General features: G+C 38.2%; 1 protein-coding gene across 3 annotated transcripts in view; it reads left to right on the top strand.

Moving 5' to 3' along the window:
- LOC119051777 (histone-arginine methyltransferase CARM1-like) overlaps positions 1 to 19,768 on the top strand; it is a 231,637-nt gene that overhangs the window by 59,266 nt on the left and 152,603 nt on the right. For all 3 annotated transcript variants that reach the window (XM_037148732.2, XM_037148733.2, XM_037148734.2), the window contains exon 2: positions 14,951 to 15,076. In XM_037148732.2, the coding sequence (XP_037004627.2) occupies positions 14,951 to 15,076 (126 nt within the window). The remainder of the gene's footprint in view (positions 1 to 14,950; positions 15,077 to 19,768) is intronic.

Raw genomic sequence — 19,768 nt, 5'->3', positions numbered from 1 at the left:
TGTGAGTTTGCTGTCCTTTCACTGTTTATATTTTTTATCTTCTTTTTCTTAGATAAGTTCCTTTAACATTTCATATAATACGGGCTTGATGATGATGAACTCCTTGAACATGACCTTATCTGAGAAGCACTTTATCTGCCCTTCCATTCTAAATGAAAGCTTTCCTGGATAGAGCAGTCTTGGATGTAGGTCTTTGCCTTTCATGACTTGGAATACTTCTTTCCAGCCCCTTCTTGCCTGTAAGGTCTCTTTTGAGAAATCAGCTGACAGTGCGATGGGAACTCCTTTGTAGGTGACTGTCCTCTTATTTCTTGCTGCTTCTAGGATTCTCTCCTTCATTTTAATCTTGGCTAATGTAGTGATGATGTGCCTTGGTGTGTTCCTTCTTGGGTCCAACTTCTTTGGGACTCTCTGAGCTTCCTGGATTTCCTGGAAGTCTATTTGCTTTGCCAGATTGGGGAAGTTCTCACTTAGCATAATGTTTTCCAGGTCCATCCATGCTGTCACAAAGGGTAAAATTTTCTTTTTTATGGCTGAGTAGTGTTCCATTATGTAAGTGTTTCAGTTGTTTACTCATCTACTGATGGACACTTGGGCTGTTTCCATATCTTGGTGATTATAAATCAACAATATGATTTGAACATGGGAGTGCTTATGTTCTTTTGAATTACTGTTTTGGGTTCCTTCTGATATATTCCCAGAAGTGGGATTGCTGGGTCAAAATGCAGATCCAGTTTTAATTCTTTGAGGTATCTCCATACTTCTTTCCACAGTGACTGCACCAAGGCTGCATTCCCATCAACAATGTGCAAGGGCTCCCCTTTCTCTACATCCTCGCCAGCACTTGTTTGTTGACTTATTAATGATGGCCGTTCTGACAGGTGTGAGGTGATATCTCATTCTGGTTTTAACTTAATCTAGGACATTGCTGGTAGCAATATTTTATGTGATATATTTCCCCAGGCAAGGGAAACGAAAGAAAGAAGTAAACAAATGAGATTACATCAAACTAAAAAGATTTTGCACAGCAAAGGATACCATCAACAAAATAAAAAGACAGCCTGTGGAATGGGAGGACATACTCACCAATACCTCTGACAAGGGGTTAACATCCAAAATCTATAAAGAACTTATAAAACTCAACAGCAAAAGCAAACAAACAAATAATCAAATTTAAAAAAATGGTCAAAGGACCTGAATACACTCTTCTCCAAATAGGACGTACAGATGGCCAATAGATATATGAAAAGATACTCAGCATCACTAATCATCAGAGAAAAATATTTTCTAGTTACTCCCTAATTATAAAAGAATACTTAAAATATTCTACATTTTAAAATTCTAGATGGCTTATCTGTCTACTTAGTAACAATTTTGGGGAGTAGGAGAAGGAGAAGGGGGGAGAAGGTACAGAAAATAAGTAGCATAGATGGTAGGTAGAAAATAGATGGGGGAGGGCAAGAATAGTAGGGGAAATATAGAATCTAAAGAACTTGAGACACATGGACATAAACTAAAGGGGGGATATGGGGGAGAGGTGTGCAGGGTGGAGGGGAATGAAGGGGGGAAATAGAACAACTGTAATGGCATAATTAATAAAATATATTTTTTAAAAATCAAAAAAATTAATACTGCTAAAACTGGAAATGTCTCCTAAAGTCATTGATTATGATGAAAACTGGAGGAACAGCTGAATTCACTCAATAAGTGACTAGATTTTTGTCTCATTTTTACCTTTGCAATATTGTAATCTATAAGAAATATGTATTTGTGGCATCACCAAACACAGCATGCAAACATCTTCAACTTGACTAAACAACGTGCAATATTTCCCAAAGATTTTTCTACTTATTCTCTTTACTAACATTTGAAATTGTCAGTATTTTAAGTTTAGGCCAATCTGGTAGATGAATATGAAATGGAATCTCATTTTGCTTTTAATTATATTTCCCTAATTAAGGTTGAGCTGTAAAAAAATGTTTATTGGTCATTCCTCTTGTGTAAAATGCCAATTAAAGTTCTGTGCTGGTTTTTAAAAAAAAGAATTATGTATTTGGTCATTCAGAAGACCAACATTTAGTTCCCTCAAATATTTGGTCTTTATCCACAGTGTCTGGCTGACAGCTCCCCAAATCCTTAGACTGTCCTAAATATTGAGAGCGAAAGTATCTTTCATGATATTAGTGAGGTGACTGTGGAACGCACTTAAGGATGGAGGCTGGTTGCCACCTAGAGGACTGGAACTTTCAGTCTCACCCCTTAACCTCTGGGGAGGGGGGAGGGGCTGAAGGTTAAATTAATCACCAATGGCCCAGGACAATTAATCATGCCTATGTAGTGAATCCTCCATAAACCCCCCAAAAGACAAGGTTTGGGGGACTTCTGGTTGGGTGAACACATGAAGGTGTCGGGAGAGTGGTGTGCCTGCAGAGGGTGTGGGAGCTCCTTGCCACTTTTCCATGCCTGCCCTTGTAGCTCCTCCGTCGGCTGTCCCTGAGTTATATTCTTTTACAGTGAACTCGTAATCTAGGAAGAAAAATGCTTCTCTGAGTTCTGTGAGCTGCTCTAGTAAATTAATAAAACCCGAGGCAAGGGTCGTGGGAACCTCAAGGACAACCTAGACTTGTTTCTAGCATCTGAGGTGGGGGCTGCGGGCAGTCTGGACTGAACCCAAACCTGTGGGATCTAATGCTATCTCCAGGTAAACAAACGGTGGCAGGACTGAGCACAACTGCGAACAACCTACTGATGTCTAGAGAATTGCTTGCAGGTGTGGAGACCTCTCCCCTCCCCACCCCCGCCACACACACAGGTTGGAACTGGTACCAGAAATTTAGTTTAACCTCTATGGATGCCAAAGAGCAAATATATTAAATCATCTATTTCTCAAGGATAACTGAAGCAATGTTAAATTAAGCGTATTTTAGTAGTGTTAGAAAATTCCTTTGGAATGGGACAGAGATTTAGTCAATAATCTGATGGTTCTAATAGTATTTTGAGGTCTCATGTTCAGATTTAGGGATTAAACATTTTTTTTATTATTGTTCAAGTACAGTTGCCTCCATTTCCACCCTCAATCCTACCCCCTTTGACTTTGCCCATCTCTCCTTTCTTCATGTTCCTTGACCACCCTTCCCCCATTTTCTCCCATTACTCCTCTCCCTGCTCCCTTAGTTTTCAAATAGCAAAGGTGCTGAAAATAGAGGCATGTGTGCAAAAAGGGACGGCTGAACAGAGAGAAGTATGAGAAGGGAATATGCACTATGACACAAAAAATGGGATGGACATCTCCGCTTTTGGAAGGTTAGAGCGGTCCTTCTCAAACTTTGTGTGAGTCGTCCTGGGGTCTTGATCAGACATACGGGTGCACACACTCTGATTCAGCATCAGGTAGGTCTGGGTCAACATTGCTGACAAGCCTCAGGCGACGCCAAGGCTGCTGGTCCGTGAGGCACACACACGTTGAACAGAAATAATTTAGAGGAATTTGACCTCGACTTCTTTTCAGGCTCTACAATTCTAGGCTTAACTAAGTATGGGATTCCTCATTTACTTGGTAAAGAGACACTTTAGGCTTCATTTTTTATGTGTATTTCTATTTTAGTATGTGAATTATCCACACTAACAACCAGAATCTTGACCTCGAGTAAATGAGTTACCCTTGAAGGTAATAAGGATGGGGATAGCATGTTCTCAGATTTCTGCAGGCCGAAATAGTAGAACTACAGCACAGCCAGCGGGACTTTGCTAATAATGCTGGGCAGTGAGGACATTACTACAGGGCGTGCAGGAGAGACTTGTGCAAGCTCTTCCACTGGGTACAGAGGCCAGTCACCATGGAGCCTCTGCAGTAACTCGTCCAAACCACACAAGAGCTGCTTCTGATTTGCAGAGTTTCTGATTTGCCTGCCCATCTTTTGGTCTGTTCTAGGCACAAGAGTCTATATAAGTGTGAATGTGTGTGTGTAAATTGGCAGATTATCTAAGGTTTTTAAATGCGTTTTAACGCAAATATACTCAGCTATGAAGAAAATTCCAACTTTCAGATTTCTACTTGCAAGGAGGTTAATGGAAGATGTTGAAGCCTAGGCTCAGATCTACTGATTACCGTATTTTTCAGACTATACGATGCACTCCCCCCGCCCCACCTCCAATTTGGGAGGAATAATGGTTGTCAATGCTGCTGTTGAGTTCTGTTTACATTTACATTGGTGAAATATTATGTTATTTGTGTTATTAAATATTTTACCACATTTTTTGCTCAAAAATTTTTTTCCTTTTTTCCTCCTCTAAAACCTGGGTGCGTCTTACTGTCTGAATAATGTAGACAACTAATCATATGGTCTTGAGCAAATCACTTTTCAGCCTGGGGCAGGTACCCATTTCTGAAATGAGTGAGCTTCGCAAGACGCCCTCTAGTGTCTTTCAGGTCACCGGTGTCTCCAAAGAGCTTGGTATAAAAAGTAAACTTGGGCTTTGAACCTTTTATTTTCATGAGGAATTAATACATTTCACATGTTAGGCCCAGAGGGTCAGCCTTCTGAATAAAAAATACTTGCTTTATTGCTGATTTTGAAAAGTGTTTATAACAGGGACAACCTCCTTGCTTTTGGCAGTTGTCAGTGTAGTAACCATTCCTATCGGGTTGATTTGATTTTTCACTGTCTGGCTGCTTCAGTGATTTTCTCTTTGATTTGGTATACTGAAGTTTCACCACAATATCTCAATATAAAATGCCTTTTTCTTTATCCTGAGGGTAACTCATGCTTCTAGTATATGAGGATTCATATTTTATGTGAGTTTTAGCGTATTCTCGTCCATTGTATTTTCAAGTATTGTTTGCCCCTAGTCTCTCTCTCCTCATAGAACTCCTATTAGATGTATATGAGTTCTTCTTGTTATATTCTCTGTCTCGGGACAGATTCCATGTTTTCTGCCTCTGTGTCTTTCTTTTCCTGGGGCACTTGATAAGATTGCCTGTGGTGTATTTTCTTTTCACTAAATCTTGATTCAGCTGTTTTTAAACTCATCTATTATTTTAGTTTTCTTAATTTCTAAAATTTCTGTTGGGTTCTGTTGCAAACCCACTCATGCTTTCTTCATCTTTATTGTTCTTATCATGTCCACTTCTCCATGCATCTGTCATTATTTAAAAGACGCACCACACTAGCAACAAATGATCTGAACAGGAAATAAATGCTCCCATTTAAAAATGTTTAATTTGTACCTATTTTTCTTTGGATGTACACTTAAACCTTCTCTATTCTAATATTTGAGAAATACTTTCTTATACCCTGCCTTATTTTGAAAATTGCTATTTATTTTTTTAAAAGTTTTTATTTGGGTATGAAATGTTACGTAGGGATCTGTATTAGTTAGGATTCAATTCAGCTGCACACCACAGGAAACTTCCAAATAACCCTGTCTTTAAAAAATGGAAGTATACTTTGCCTTCACATAAAAGACATCCAGCAGTTACCAGTCCAGAGTTGGCTCCAGGAGATTTTCAGGAACATACCTTCAGTTCAGCTCACTACTCTGTCACCTGATTTCACTCATATAAATCGTTACAAAATGGCCCAGGCATCACATCTGTAGAAAAAGGGTAAACTAAATTTTTTCAAGTTCTTCTTTTGCATCACTTGTTTAAAAAGCAATCCTTTGCATATTGACTTGAAATGCTATGTTTGGCAAATATTAAATACTTAGATAACTTTATTTCTGAGGTTTTTCCTCCTGTAAATTCATCCATTTGTTTATCACTATACAGCTTTCATTTTGAACCTTTAATTTCTGATAATACTGTTTCTGGCTGGACTAATACAGTATAGACTATTCTCCACCCCCACTATAGAAAAGGAGACTAATGGCTGTTTTCACTTATTTACTTTTCTTGGAAAGAATTTAGGATCATGGGTTAATTCCCACTCCACATATGCATACACAACACTGAAAATCTTGGAATTACAGGCAACTTCTAGACTTTGCATTTATTTGTCTTTTACACACTCCAGCTTTTGTACTTCTGTTCAAATGGTCTGGTCCTTCACATTTCTTGCTAAATTAATTTCTAATCGTTTTACACTTTTGTTGCTATTTAAAATAGAATTACACATTTAACAATTGGGGGGGGGCTGCTACACAGAACAACTAACTATTTGGTCATTTTATTTTGTAACCACTTTCCTTTCTCAACTCTCTAATTAGTGTGAGTTTTAAGTTAATTCTCTTGATTCTTTCAAATGCACAATCAAACCACCTCCTTTCTAATATTTATTTTCATGCTTGACCACATTGGCTAGAAATCTGAGAACAATGTCAATTAATAGAGATTTGTGCAAACTCTTTGGTCTTATTTGTGACTTTAAATTAATTTCAGACCGAAGTCCAATATTGACTTTTTGTTCAATGCAAATATTCCTTATGGTAATAAAGATTTACCCCAGATTGCTAAAAGTATTTTAGTGAAAGCTTTTCTTTTCCCCGCTGCTCTTTTTTTCTGCCTTAATAAAATGTATTACATATTTTCCTTCAACATGTTAATATGATATGAATACTGATGACTAGAGGACATTAATATTAATTGCTGTGTGGGACCTAGAGTCAGACTGCGTGGGTTCCAATCTTATTTCTACCTCATATGAGCTTCGTAACTGTGGTGCTTTTCTGCTTGCTATCTCAGTCACCCACCTGGAAAGTGCAGGTTAGAGTAATACCTCAGGGTTGGTGCGAAGATTGGATCTCAGTGCATATCAGTTCTCAGAACAGTGCCAGGTAAAGGGTTAGTGTGAGCAACAGCATCATTATTTTTGTAGGGTTTGGACTAACCTGATATTATGATATTATTTTATTTATTATAATATGAATAAAATCATAGTTGTAGAAAGAAAAAATAATATTCCTAAGGAGATAGAGCTAGTAAATGTTCTAACCAAGATTTCAACCTAGTTCACCTCCATCTTCCTTCCCTACTCATAGCGGAAATCAGTATTCATTTTGGGAGTGGCATTGCCAAGTTTATTATTGTATTACATTGTCTTTGTGAATGATTTAGTGTTCCATCATTTCCTCGGTTCTGGACCAGTGTTCAGTAGCATAGAAACTACCTCTTCCTCAAATGTTTGATGAAATTTTGCCTGGAGGCCATCTGAGCTCCATAATTCTTTTGGAAGAAATTCTATAGTGCTTCAAAATTATTCTCAGAGCCAAGTCAAAGAGTCTTGATCTATACTTAGGAGATATTTAGTGAATATGTATTTTGTGAATATAAATTTAGTGAATATGTACTTAGAGATATGTATTTAGAGAATATGTATTGTGTATAAGGGATTTAGTGAGTATGTGTGGTGTGTGAGGGATTATGCTGGAGAGTACTGGGTAAAAAGACAGGAATAAGGCACCTGAAGGAGTTTACAGGCTGGTTAAGAGGTAGATAGAGGTTCAAAAAGAGCACATCAACAATGTATGACATGAAATTAAGATAAAGAAAAATGTGAAAAATAAATAAAAACAAAAAACTAAACAAAAGTGAAAAAAAGAAATTAAGGTAATGAAAGAAGGCTACGCTTAATCAATTCTTGGAAAGGGTAATTCTTGAGGGCTAGAGTGATCCCACACTCCTTATGCAGCGGGTGTGGTTTGAAGCAGGCTAAGTGTAGCTAAGTAGTAAGAGAAGGGGAGATGTATACCTGATCACTTTGAAAGCAGGACTTCAAAGCTCATACATTGAGAACTTTTGAAATGCTTTTGCCCTTTTCTCCATCCCTGGTACTTGTCATAGGGAGCAACATAATGCAGAGCAATGAGATAGACTTTGGAGCAGTCCAGCTGGAGGTGGACTTAAGCAAATCTCCCAGTGACTCTGAGCCTCAGCTTTCCTGTTGACAGGATGAGCCCGAGGAACCCCGCCCACCTCATGCTATGGCAGTGTGGAACAAATGAGATAAAAATGTGAAAAACGCTCAACAAAGGTAGCTGGCTGGTCAGTTGCCCCATTTTTCTTTCTGTTACAGGCCACTGTTGATAGTCAGAATGGCAATATGCATTGCAGCAAATGAAAACCTATTTAAAATCCCTACTCTAATCGCCCAATGCAGATTAGTGTGTTAACACTCATTATTCTACCTACAAACCGTGTGGGACAACTTACTCCTTATTTCCAGATCTACCATATTCATTCATGACATGTTCATTCACTAGCCTTTTACATACGCTGTTCCTATTGCTTGGAATGACCTCTTCCCCTTATTTCCTTTCTACGCAGAAAGTTCTTATTTTTCTTACAAGGCTCAAGTCCAGTGTAATGCCTCCTATGAGGGATGTCCCAGGCAGACTGAGTTGCTTGTTTCTCTAGGGTACCACTGCATTTCAACAGATCTCTTTTCCTTGCACTGCAAACTCTCTGAGGGCTGTGACTACAGTTTCTTTTTGCATCTTTTTCTGTTGCCAATCAACAGTGACTGGCTTATAGCAGATGCTCATAAATGTTAGCTGCATGTGCACATATGAGTGAATCCCCAAACCGAGGCTTGCAGACATCTGGCTCCACCATATCAGCTGCAGGGTAAAAAACACAAATGAATCTCTAGAACAGCTCTTGACAGCCAAGTTGTTATTTTATAGTCTTTCATTGGAAGCTCACGCTTTTTTTGTTGTTATAGCTGGTGAAACCACATCAGAACAATTATCTCCAACTGAGTGAATTCAAGAAGATAGTTTATAATCTTTAGAAACCAGAAGGAGAAAGCTGGTGGTCTGAGAAAACTCTACGCAGAAAGAATGTAGACACCACAATATTTTGTTTCCCTAAAGAAACATTCACAATGAAATTAAGTTTAAATCTGAGAGGAGAAGCTTATTTAGGAAAAGTGTGAAGAACTTTACATTCTTATGGAAAAATAAAAAAGTGAACTTTTTCTTAACCTCACATCATATTTATAAAAGCATTTTAAAAACCAGAAGATCTAAACACCATTTGTCAGAGTTGAAAAAAAATCAGCTAAAAATACCAAGTGTTTGATTGTCACTTTGACATTTGTAATGCTCTGAGATTTCATTCTCTTTGTTTTGTGTGGTTTAGGAAGTGATCAAGACTTTAATGATGGTATTAACTCAGTTTAATTCAGTAAGCATTATCAGTCATAATCTATCTGCTGAGTGCTGTGCTGGAAGCAGTAGACATACATTCAACAGAAAGAGTCAAGACTTAAAAAGAAAAAGATCTCCTTTTTCTAGAATTCCTAGTAACCATGGGCTGTCTAGCTCCTGGTCACTTTCCTATCTTGAGAAATTCCCAGGGGAGCTGAAGCATTACTCAGACAAGCACTGCAAATAAATTTGAGAGAACAGTATGTTCCTAGAAAAGCTGTTAGGGAAGTGACATACTCTTTCATTAAAGGCAGAATGAAATGTTACTACTTCCTTCTGATTTGAGAATATTGGTCGCAGAGGTGTTTAAAATTTCATTATGGACTTGGTTTTCAGGGTTTATTTGTTCTTTCTGCTATGATCATGTGTAGATAGAAGAATGTGGAGTAAAAGAGAGAATGTTAAAAATTTCTAAACTGATTCAGAGGCTAGAAAGATGAGCAAAATTTGTCCTTTTCATTTTTAACAGTGAATGTGGTGTATGGGCCTTATGTGTAAGTGTTGGAATGATGCCGATGGTGGTTTCAGTCAGTTTGACTCTTCATGGTCCCTGCTGTGCATTGGGGTCTCCAGTGGAATCAAAGGAAAGAAGGACACACTGTCCATGGACAGTCTGACAGCTTCCCAAATGCATAAGAATGGGGTACGAATGAGAAAACAAGCTAAGTACTATGAGGGAGGTATGAAGGCTGGGGGTTAGTGAAGTGAGGGAGACGACATGTGCCAGCTGTAGGGCAATCAGGAAGGGTGCCATTTGGAAGGCACATTAATAAATTAGGTAATTTTGGTGGCAGAAGGGGAGCTCTATCACTTCAGAAGTCTTGATCTTTTATTTCACATCTCTACTGATACCATAATTCTGTCCTTTTTGGAGAGCAGCCGGTAGCCAGTTTGGCTGGAGTTTGGTATATGTTTAGGGAGTTAGGGGTTAGCTGGCCAGAAGCTGGAATGGTGCCTAAGGGGTTTCCAGTTTCGTGCAGGGGAGTCTGTACTTTAATATTCAGGGGAGGAATCTTTGAAGGTTTGAGCAGAGCGTAGCAACCACTGCACATGTGCTTCATTAATTGAAATCTGGTGGCTTGGAATAGTGCGAACTCGTTTTCAATTGCAGGAGCAGATAGCAGTGGAGAGATTGTCACAGTTGTCTAGTTAAGATGTAATGAAAGCATAGAATGAGCAAGGTCAAGAGATTCAGGTGAAGTGTTCTTAGACTCGAAAACAAAAAATGATTCATAAAAAAAGAAAGTGATAGATTGGATGTCATCAAAATTTAGAACTTTTGCTCCATAAATTTCTTATGAGAAAAAGGAAGACAAACTACAGAATGGGAGAAAATATTTACAAACCACGTATCTAACAAAATACCAGTATCTACAATACGTGAAGAACTCTCAAAGCTCAATAGTAAAAAAAAAACCAAAACAGGAACAGTCCAATTTGAAAATGAGTAAAAGACATAACAGTCACTGAGGAGGACATACAGATGGTAAATAAGCACATAAAAAGATGCTCAGCATCATTAGCCATCAGGGAAGTGCAAATTAAAGCCACAATGAGATATCACTGCACAAGTATAAGAATGTCTAGAGGAGAAAATGGTGACAGCCCCAATGTTGTCAAAGATCTTGGGGAAAAATGACTTATTTTTCCATTGTTGATGGGAATGTTAGATGGAACAGAAATGGGTAGTTTCTTATAAAATGATACAAGGTCCATCTGGAAAAAGTCCAGCCATTGTTAATATAGTGAAAACTGTGTGCAACATTGATGTAACCTGACAGCCAAAACTTCAGCTTTTCTGAAGTTTCGATCTGTTCTTTCATTTGAGCCATGTTTCTTTGCTCATTTTGGCAGCCCCCCTGTATTTGTTTCTATGTATTTGGGAGAGCTGCTATGACTCCCTGTTTCAGTAGCATGGCCTAATGTAGTAGGTGTCCTGTAGGTCCCAGTGCCATAGCCACCCTCATCATCCAAGCTTGGTACTCAAAGTGTGCCATTTGAGGCACAGTGTGCAACACAGTGTGCAACATGGGGTGAGGCTGAGTGTGCTTGAGGCTGAGTACACCCTGCTCTTATAGTTGAGCTGTGGTTGCTGTTGGCAGGTCAATGGGAAGGATTTACCCAGGCCAGTCAGCTGCAAGGGTTGGCTGTAACCACTGATCACCAACCTCTACCCTCTGTGGAGGATCAGCTATGCAGGGGCAGGGTGGTAGTGCTCTGACATGGTCTGTGGCTGTCCACTGGGTGCACTGGCTCTGGGGTTTCCTGGGTGGTGTAGGCAAAGTTCAGCCCCCCACCTGGGTTCTGCCTGGGGCCACCCTGCCTGAGCTATAGAGCAATCTGAGATGATTGCTACTTATACTGGGCTTGGAGATTCCCAGGCGAAGCCAACCTGTGAATCTAGGCTGGCTGCTGTTAATGCTGGACCTGGAGCCACTTAGCAAGAGGAATGAGGGTTGGGGACCCACTGAGATTGGCTGTTGCTTATTTGAGAGGATTTAGGAAGTTGTGAAGCATCAGCCAAGACTAGCCATTCATATGGAAGAGCCACTATTAACAGCTATAAATTGGGTGGGATGGATCCATGGTGGGGCAAACAGTGTGAGCCAGGTTGATGGAGTCTCAGATATGTCGCCTACCTGCTGGCTCTGTGGCTCTGTTGGGGGAGAGGTCAGAAAAGGGACAGTGGCCTCTGCCAGCCTTTTGGTCTGGTAGAGAGCTGCCCCCCAGCTCTTGTCTTGATGTCAGACACTTCGGTTCCTCCCTGTATGTCACTGGTGCCTTTCAAGCTGCTACCCTGGTGCTGGAGCTTAGAGGGAGTAAGTCTGAGTAAGTCCTTGAGGGAGTTCTTTAAGAGCAGCTGCTTGGGACTCTTGAAGTTTCTTGTACCAACTCAATCCCCACTGGTTTTTGCAGCCAGAGAGTGTGGGGATACATCTTCCTGGCATTGGAACCTTGGGCTGGGGGTCCTAGTGTGGGGCTGGGACTCCTTGCTCCTGAGATACCCCTCCCAAATTTTTGTCCACCACATGCAGATGTGGGATCGGCCCATTCCATATCTCTACTCCTCCTACCAGTTTGGATGAATGTGGTTTCTTTAATTCCATAATTGTCAGACTTCTATGCAACTTCATTTCTGACAATTCTGAGTAATGGTTCTATAATTTAGTTCTAATTTTAATGGGGTTGTGTGAGGAGGCAAGCCATGTTTATCTATGCTGCCATCTTGGTGTATATCTTTTTAAACAGCTTTCTACAAAGAGAAACACAGTATTAAATTGCTACAGTGATGTTATACATGCTGCTCTGCAACCTGAACATAGAGGTACCATGTTTAATTTAACTGGCCATGTAAGCGATGGACATTTTCTAGCTATAGTAAATCCCACTAAGATGCACGTCCTTGAATATACATGCTTTCACACTTTATCAATAAAGTGTATCCTACAAGAATTTGTTATGAGTAGAATGTCTAGCAAAGACACATAGATTTAAAATTTTAAGCCTTATGAACAGAATACATTTCAAGAATATACAAATTTACTTTCCAGTAATGACCATTCATTGTTTTCTTACAGCCTTTCCAATATTTGATATTGTCTACATATATTTTTTTAATTTGCTGTTGGCATTTTCTAGTTGTCAATTGCCTAATGACCCCTCTTATTAAGTTGTTAACAGAAATGCTTATTCTTTTTATCTTTTAGAGCTAATTATATATTGGGGATATTAAGTTGTTATATATGTTGAGAACCTTTTCCTAGTTTATCATTGCTTTTTAATATTATTTCAAATATTAAATTTTTTTGCCATAGGTATATACTAATATTTGAAGTAGTTACCAGTGCTTTCTGGAAATTGTGGCATACTTAAAAAGACTTTCCCCATTATATTTAAGCAGGATAGGGACAGGATAAACAAAAGAGGAGGCAAGGGGAGGCCTTTTGCAGTTTATCAAAGTGGAAAAAACAGCAACTCAATTTATACCCACAATTAAATCACAACCAAACAATAACAAAAGAAAAAGTCCAAACCTGTCTGGTTAAGGAGAATGGAGTCATATAAATTTTGAAACTTTTAATCTACTCTGGGGTGGGACACCACCCATACAGGGTCCTCTCACTGTTTCAAAAATATTTAAGTTCTAGGGATTGTGCTAGGTTTTGGCCCAGGGAAAAAAAGACAATGAACCCCAAATAAAGCAAAGTTGCCCCTGCTCACAAAGAGCTTCCAGACTATAATAGTCGTGTTTGTACAAGGGACTTAGGAAGACCAGTCCTCCTTCCTTCTTCATCCCATCTTATCCTACTTCAAAAACATAAGAAAAACAATTGGTAAATGCTAAAAACCCCAATTTCTTGAAGAAATATTTCTTGTGATTTTAAGAAAACACTGTAAGATAGCCCCCATTTCCCTTCTGCTGCATCTGTGTTCATGCCTGCCGCCCTGCAAGGAGGCACCGATGCCTTCAAGGCACTGACTGGCTGCAATAACAACCTGTAGTCATGTTTTATGCCAGGAAAGTGCTTTCAGAACATCTGCACTATTTAACCAGCCAAGACATTTCGTGAAAAGTGTCTGTGAATGCCTCCATCGGGAAGTACTCATTCATTTGAAGCAATGGTTGAAAATATTTAAAAATATTTGATCATCTTAACTCTCTATGTGTGTTTTGAATGTGTATGCACAAATGTGCATATGCTTACATGTAACACTGGGACTTTATATACAGTAATGTTTTAAATTATAATTTAATCCATTTACTGCCATTGATTTTGTAAGGGAGAATGGAAGACAGAGGTAGGAGCTAAGCTCTGCTTTTTAATGAGAAATGATAATTTACTTCTTTTATTAAGTCTCTTATTATTTTAATAAGATTTTTTTAATTACCTAAATTTTATTTTTGAGTTTTAACAAAAGCCTATGAAATTAGCATCAATATTTCCATTTTACATAATAAAAAAATGTGACTGTGTGATTAGGTGATTAAAGATCCTCAGTTTGTAAATATCAAAGATGAAAAGATTAAAGCAAAATTCAAGGTCATTGCTTTTTGCACCACACTGCAGCACCCCCAGTGCTAACAGCATTCATGAGTTAGTATCCAAATATCTATGGATGAATCTAATGAGACCCTAGCAAATCACCATGGGCTCTTCTTGCAGACTCCAGACTCCCTTTTTAATCACACTTGCGGTAGGAGCACATGTGCTGATGTGTGCGGTTGCTCACACCAGCACATGTGGTAGGAGCAACATGGGGTTTGGAGTCAAATTCAACCCTGGGTTTGAATTCCAGCTCGGCCCCTTATTAGCTGTGCATATTTGGATCAAACTCTGCCTTGTCTTCACCTAGGAACACTGGCAGTGATAATGTTTAGAACTGAGATTTTTATGATATCTCTGGCACATAGTAAATGCTCAAGAATCACTCCCAATGGCATTACCTGGATTCTCCTAGGGTGGTGTCAAGAGATACAAAGTGATTTGTATCTCTTGTAGGGTTATGTAGGGTTATGTAGGGTTATGGGTAATGGAGCCCTGGACATAAAGGCATAAGCCAACATGTGCTCTTTTTGAGAGGTGTTAGCCCACCTGCAAAAAAATTGGTATTCAGCTATAGTTAGATTCATCTCTTTTTATCTCTGATCCTCATATTACCATATGTCCCAGAAGGGGTTGTATTAAGAAAGGAGAAATTGGGGGGCCTGAGAACATGAGAGAAATGTAGGAGTGGCATTGATGAACTTTTCTGCAATGCTGAAAATGGATTTTCCTAATTCTTTTTTTCCCATCTTTTATAGCTGATGGCGTCTGTGTCTTCAAATGCTTACTCAACAGAGACACCGAATGCTGCCGTGTGGGGAAGGAGTCCATCTTGATCACTCTGGGGTACAACAGTGCTCTGCTAAAGTTTGAGTCTCATGCTGGTAAGTTTTGTCACGATCCCTGTCTTCTCTGAAAATGAGTCTCCTGATTCATTGACTTCTCACTGTTACTGACTGGTTGGCTTTCAGCAGCATGTTTCCTGATGTGAATTGTCATGATTGAAATGATGATTTAAAACTGATTCTGGTGCTTACCCGATATCAAGGCTAGAGAACACTCAGCCTTTTAAAAACCTAGACTATGAGAACATCCTTATCCTTAGCCCCCCTTTTAGTCCTCCATCCAGAGCCACAGGAGAGGCCACCAAGGATTGTCCAGGTCTTCACCACTGTTGTCGACTCTCCTTGGAGATGAGGTTGTTTGCGGAACTGTGAATTTCAGTTTTAGTGTCAATCAGAATGACTTCATCCTTGTCTTTGGGTCTTTGAGTCACTCATTGAACATTTTTATGTTCTGGACAACAAATGCAGAGCAATAGGGAGGTAGACTAGAGTATAACTAGAACCACTGTAAGAAAGGACTACAAGGCCCTCAGGAAGGTTTCCAGCCTGGTAACGATAATGAGGACTAATGATGCCGTGGGTCTGCCTTCGATGCTCAGTTGTCATTTCTTTAACTTAGATAGAAGTTGTTCCATCTTACGGTGTTAATGCGGTCAATGAAAAGTAGTAGCAGTGGTACCTGTTCTCCTCTGGGTAGTTAGGATGTCCAAAGTTGTTTCATTATGGTAACTACTTAAGGTAAAAGAAGTTAGCCTGGTTTCTTGTTTCTAAACTGATGCAGAGGCAGCCAGAATGTGGAAGTTGTTTTACCATATACCTATTCATCCATCAATCCATCTTATTTTTATGGTGCATTTCAGAGTAAATTATAATATCCAGCACACTTCACCCCCTTATGTAATACTTCAAACTACATATAATTAACTAGACCTCATATTATGTTTACGCTTCTCAGTTTTTCTACTGTGGTTAAATTTATGTGCATTAACATACATAAACCCTAGAGAATGCCAGCATTCCTAAAAGTTACCTAGTTATTACTTATTCTCATCCTTTCAGAAATAATCACTGTTTTTATTTTTTTCCCTTTTATAAATTAGCTTTGTATTTTCTAGACCTTTCTATAAATGAAATTATTCAGTATTTACTCCAATCCATGTTGTTGCAGGTAGCAGTAGTTCTTCTTTATTGCTAAGCAATAGTCACAGTTTGTCCATTCTCATTTTGATAAACATTGAAATTCTTCCCACATTTGGGCTATGAGCAATAAAGCTGCCATAAATATTCTCGTACCAATCTTTTTTTCCAAAGTGATTGTACCATTTTACACTCCCATCAATAATGGGACAAGAGTTCTGGTTGTACCACATCTTTGCCAACATTTGGTCTTTTAGTCTTCAATTTCTGCCACGCTGATGGTTTCGTCCTATCTCATAGTGGTTTTAATTTAAATTTTGCTGATGACTAATGATGTTAAGCCCTTTTTCATGTGCTTAGGAATTAAAATTGGTTGGCTGTTACTAATTGGTTGTTTATCTACAGAGTTGTTATTTTCTATATATGAGACCAGTTGTGTATCAGATAAATAATTTATGGATGTTACTGTCTAGTTTGTAGCTTTCTTATTTATTTCCACAATGATATCTTATGTTAAGCAGTTTTAAAATTGAATGAAGTCCAGTTTACCATTTTTTTCCTTTTCATTTATTGCATTGTGTCCTGGGAGCACTTTGCCTACCCTCAAATAGCAAGTTATTTTTTTCTATATTTCCTTCTAGAAGTTTTATAGCTTTATATTTTTGGAATATAATCCATCTTATTTTTATATGGTATGAGGTGTGGGGCTAGAGGATATTTTTAGACCATATGAATAAGCAGTTATTCTAGCAGCGTGTGTTGGAAAGACTTTTGCAAGTCAAATGTCTGTCTATAGACTCAGTCTATGTTGGAGCTCTCTACTCTGTTCATTGATTATCCTTGTGCCAATCACATGGTCTGAATTACCTTTAAAATAATAATTGGTATCTTCCAACTTTGTTCTTCTTTGTCAAGATTGTTCTGGGTATTTTTGATACTCTACATTTCCATATAACTTTTAAAATTAAGTTGTCACTTTCTACAAAAGTGCTTGGTCTATTTATGCTTGAGATTGATCAACATGGTGAGAATTGTCATTGTAACAATATTAAGACTTCCAGTCATTGGTAAGCTGAAGACAGTGCATACTAAATTATAAGAGGCCCTTATTAAAGTTTCAGGAATTTGGTAGTTTGAAATTAGTGAGCTTGATAATTTATACCACAGAATTTGCAAACTTCATAAACAGGGATCTCCCTTGTTTTGTGGAGGCAACCAATTGTTAAATTTTTACCAACTTCCCATTGCTTCCAGTTCAGGAATAGAGTGTTTCTCTTCATTTATTTAGGTCTTTGATTTTTCCACAGAAGTTTTTTATAGTATTCGGTGTGGAAGTCATACACAGTTTTTGACAAATTTATCTCTTAATGTTTTGTTATTGAATCTATTATAAATAAAATTTTGAAAACACACAATTGCCTGCCACAAGTATATAATAAATTAATTTTCAATATTAATCTTGGATACTATAGTCCTTTAAATTCACTCACTAGTTCAGTAGTTATAGTTTAGATTCCTCAATGTTTTCTACACTTTAAAAAAGGTATCACCTATAAACAGAGACAGCTTTAATTCTTATCTTTATATTCCTTTTTTGTTTTTTCTTGACTTTTTGAAGTTCTTATGACCGTTCTCTCGACTGTATGAAGTACAATGTTGACTAGACCTGAGAAAGCAGTTGTTTTTGACATTCTCCTGATTATAGGGGAGAGTCACCATTAAGTGTGGCGCTTGTTGTATGTTTTTGTGGGTGCCCTTTATCAGACTGGGGAAGTTTACCTCTTAGATTTCTGGGTGTGTTTTATCATAATTGGGCATTAAATTTTCTTATTTTTCTGGCTTTATTGAAATCACATTCTATGAATTTGGTGAAATGCTTATTATAAAATAATTTGTGTAGAACTGGTATTATTTCTCCACTAAATGTTTGATGGAATTCACCCATGAATGATTAAAGCTTGAAGTTTTATCAATGGGAATAATAAAACAGACATAGGCATCTTCAGATTTTCTTTCTTGTGTCAATCTTATATTTTATATTCTTTCACAAAATTTTTTCATTTCATCTAAGATGTCAGATTTAGTGGCATTTTTTTCATACTTTGCATATTTCTTTAAAGTTTGCAGTTCCATAATAATATCTCCTGTTTCTTTTTTAATATTATTTTTGATGTCTTTCTTGATCAGCCTAGTCAAAGGTTTATCAGTTTTATCAGTCTTTTCAACTCTTGGTTGCATGATTTTCTCTATTATTTATCTAGTTTCCATTTCACTGATTTCTTTAAGAAATGGAAAATTGTGTGGGGGGGGGACTATGTAATGGGACATAACTAAGCTAAGAGCAAAATGCTATTTTTACTTTTTATTGTAATCATTTAACCTATTGTCTCATCTAACACGCCATCCACTTGACGAAGAATTTAATTGGATCATCTTACCAATGAGAAAACTGAGATTTCAAGAAAATCAGTTACTGTTTTAAGGAACTGTGACTGATACTAATTGACGAAGGATTCAAGTCCACAGCTAACCGGCTCTTCCCAAGCCACCACACATCCTCCTGGGTGAGACACGTTCAGTTTTAAGAAAGAAATAGGAAATAGCCAGTGAAAGAACAAGGAGTGGCTGTGTAGTATAAAGATGAATAGAAAACCTTCCCTCTAACATGGAACACTTAGTGCTCAAGGAAGTCACGATGATCAACTCTAAATAGAATGCATATTTCCACAGCATCCATGTTTCAAGCCTAGGGTATTGTTCAGAGTTGGTAGCTAGAGATTAAACAGACCTGAGAATTTTACTTTTTAGGGATGTTCAAATTGGACTGCCTTCTTTTTCTGAACAAAAGCCTTTCTTTGAGTCTTTAAATTGCAGTGCAGTAGACAAAGTCCAAAGGTAATGGGATACGTTTCACTCCTATCACAACCAGTAGCCTCACACTCACTGCCTGTACTGCTTCCAGCCCTCTACTTAAGAGAATCTTAAATAGCCTGGATGGTCATGAGGCCCAGAACCAACATGGCTCTCTCAGTGCCAGGGTCAGTGACAGCAGACTATTGATCTGGCACGAAAGCCCTGTAAGTAATATCTGATGCCTTCTCTGACAAGGGGAGTGGCTGACCCTTTTCATTACATTCCTTGATGCAGAGATGTTGCCCACAATAATGAAATGTGGATTCAAATGACTACAGTTCTACTTAATTGTTCATACTGATCAAAAAAGCAAGAAGGAAAATTTCTAAGTAGAGAGCTTATAGGTGGACTAATTCTGATATAATTCTTTAATGGTTCAGTGTGTAACCTGTGTTGCAGGAATATACACAAACACTTAGGCCCATCTTGCTTTAGAACCCTGACTATAATTGATTAGTTTCATTTGTTCTGTAGGAAGAAAAAATAATCAATACCGAGAATTTCAGTCTTAAGAATTTTCCCAAGAGTGCCTTAAAACTCCTTCCTGTTCTGGAGTTTGTGTGTCTCTTGGTTTCTGCTAAGAGTAAATCCCAGCACCAAATGGATTAGAAGTACAGATTTTTGCAAATTAATGGTCCTCCTCAGTTGACTTTAATAATAGCTTTCAAAATCAATGACTAC

The sequence above is a fragment of the Artibeus jamaicensis genome, unplaced genomic scaffold, assembly GCF_021234435.1.
Source record: "Artibeus jamaicensis isolate MK-2021 breed Jamaican fruit bat unplaced genomic scaffold, CSHL_Jam_final scaffold_1964, whole genome shotgun sequence".
NCBI classification, from domain to species: Eukaryota; Metazoa; Chordata; class Mammalia; order Chiroptera; family Phyllostomidae; genus Artibeus; species Artibeus jamaicensis.
The sequence above is the reverse complement of the archived record's forward strand: the minus strand, read 5'-3'. Positions and strand labels throughout refer to the sequence as shown.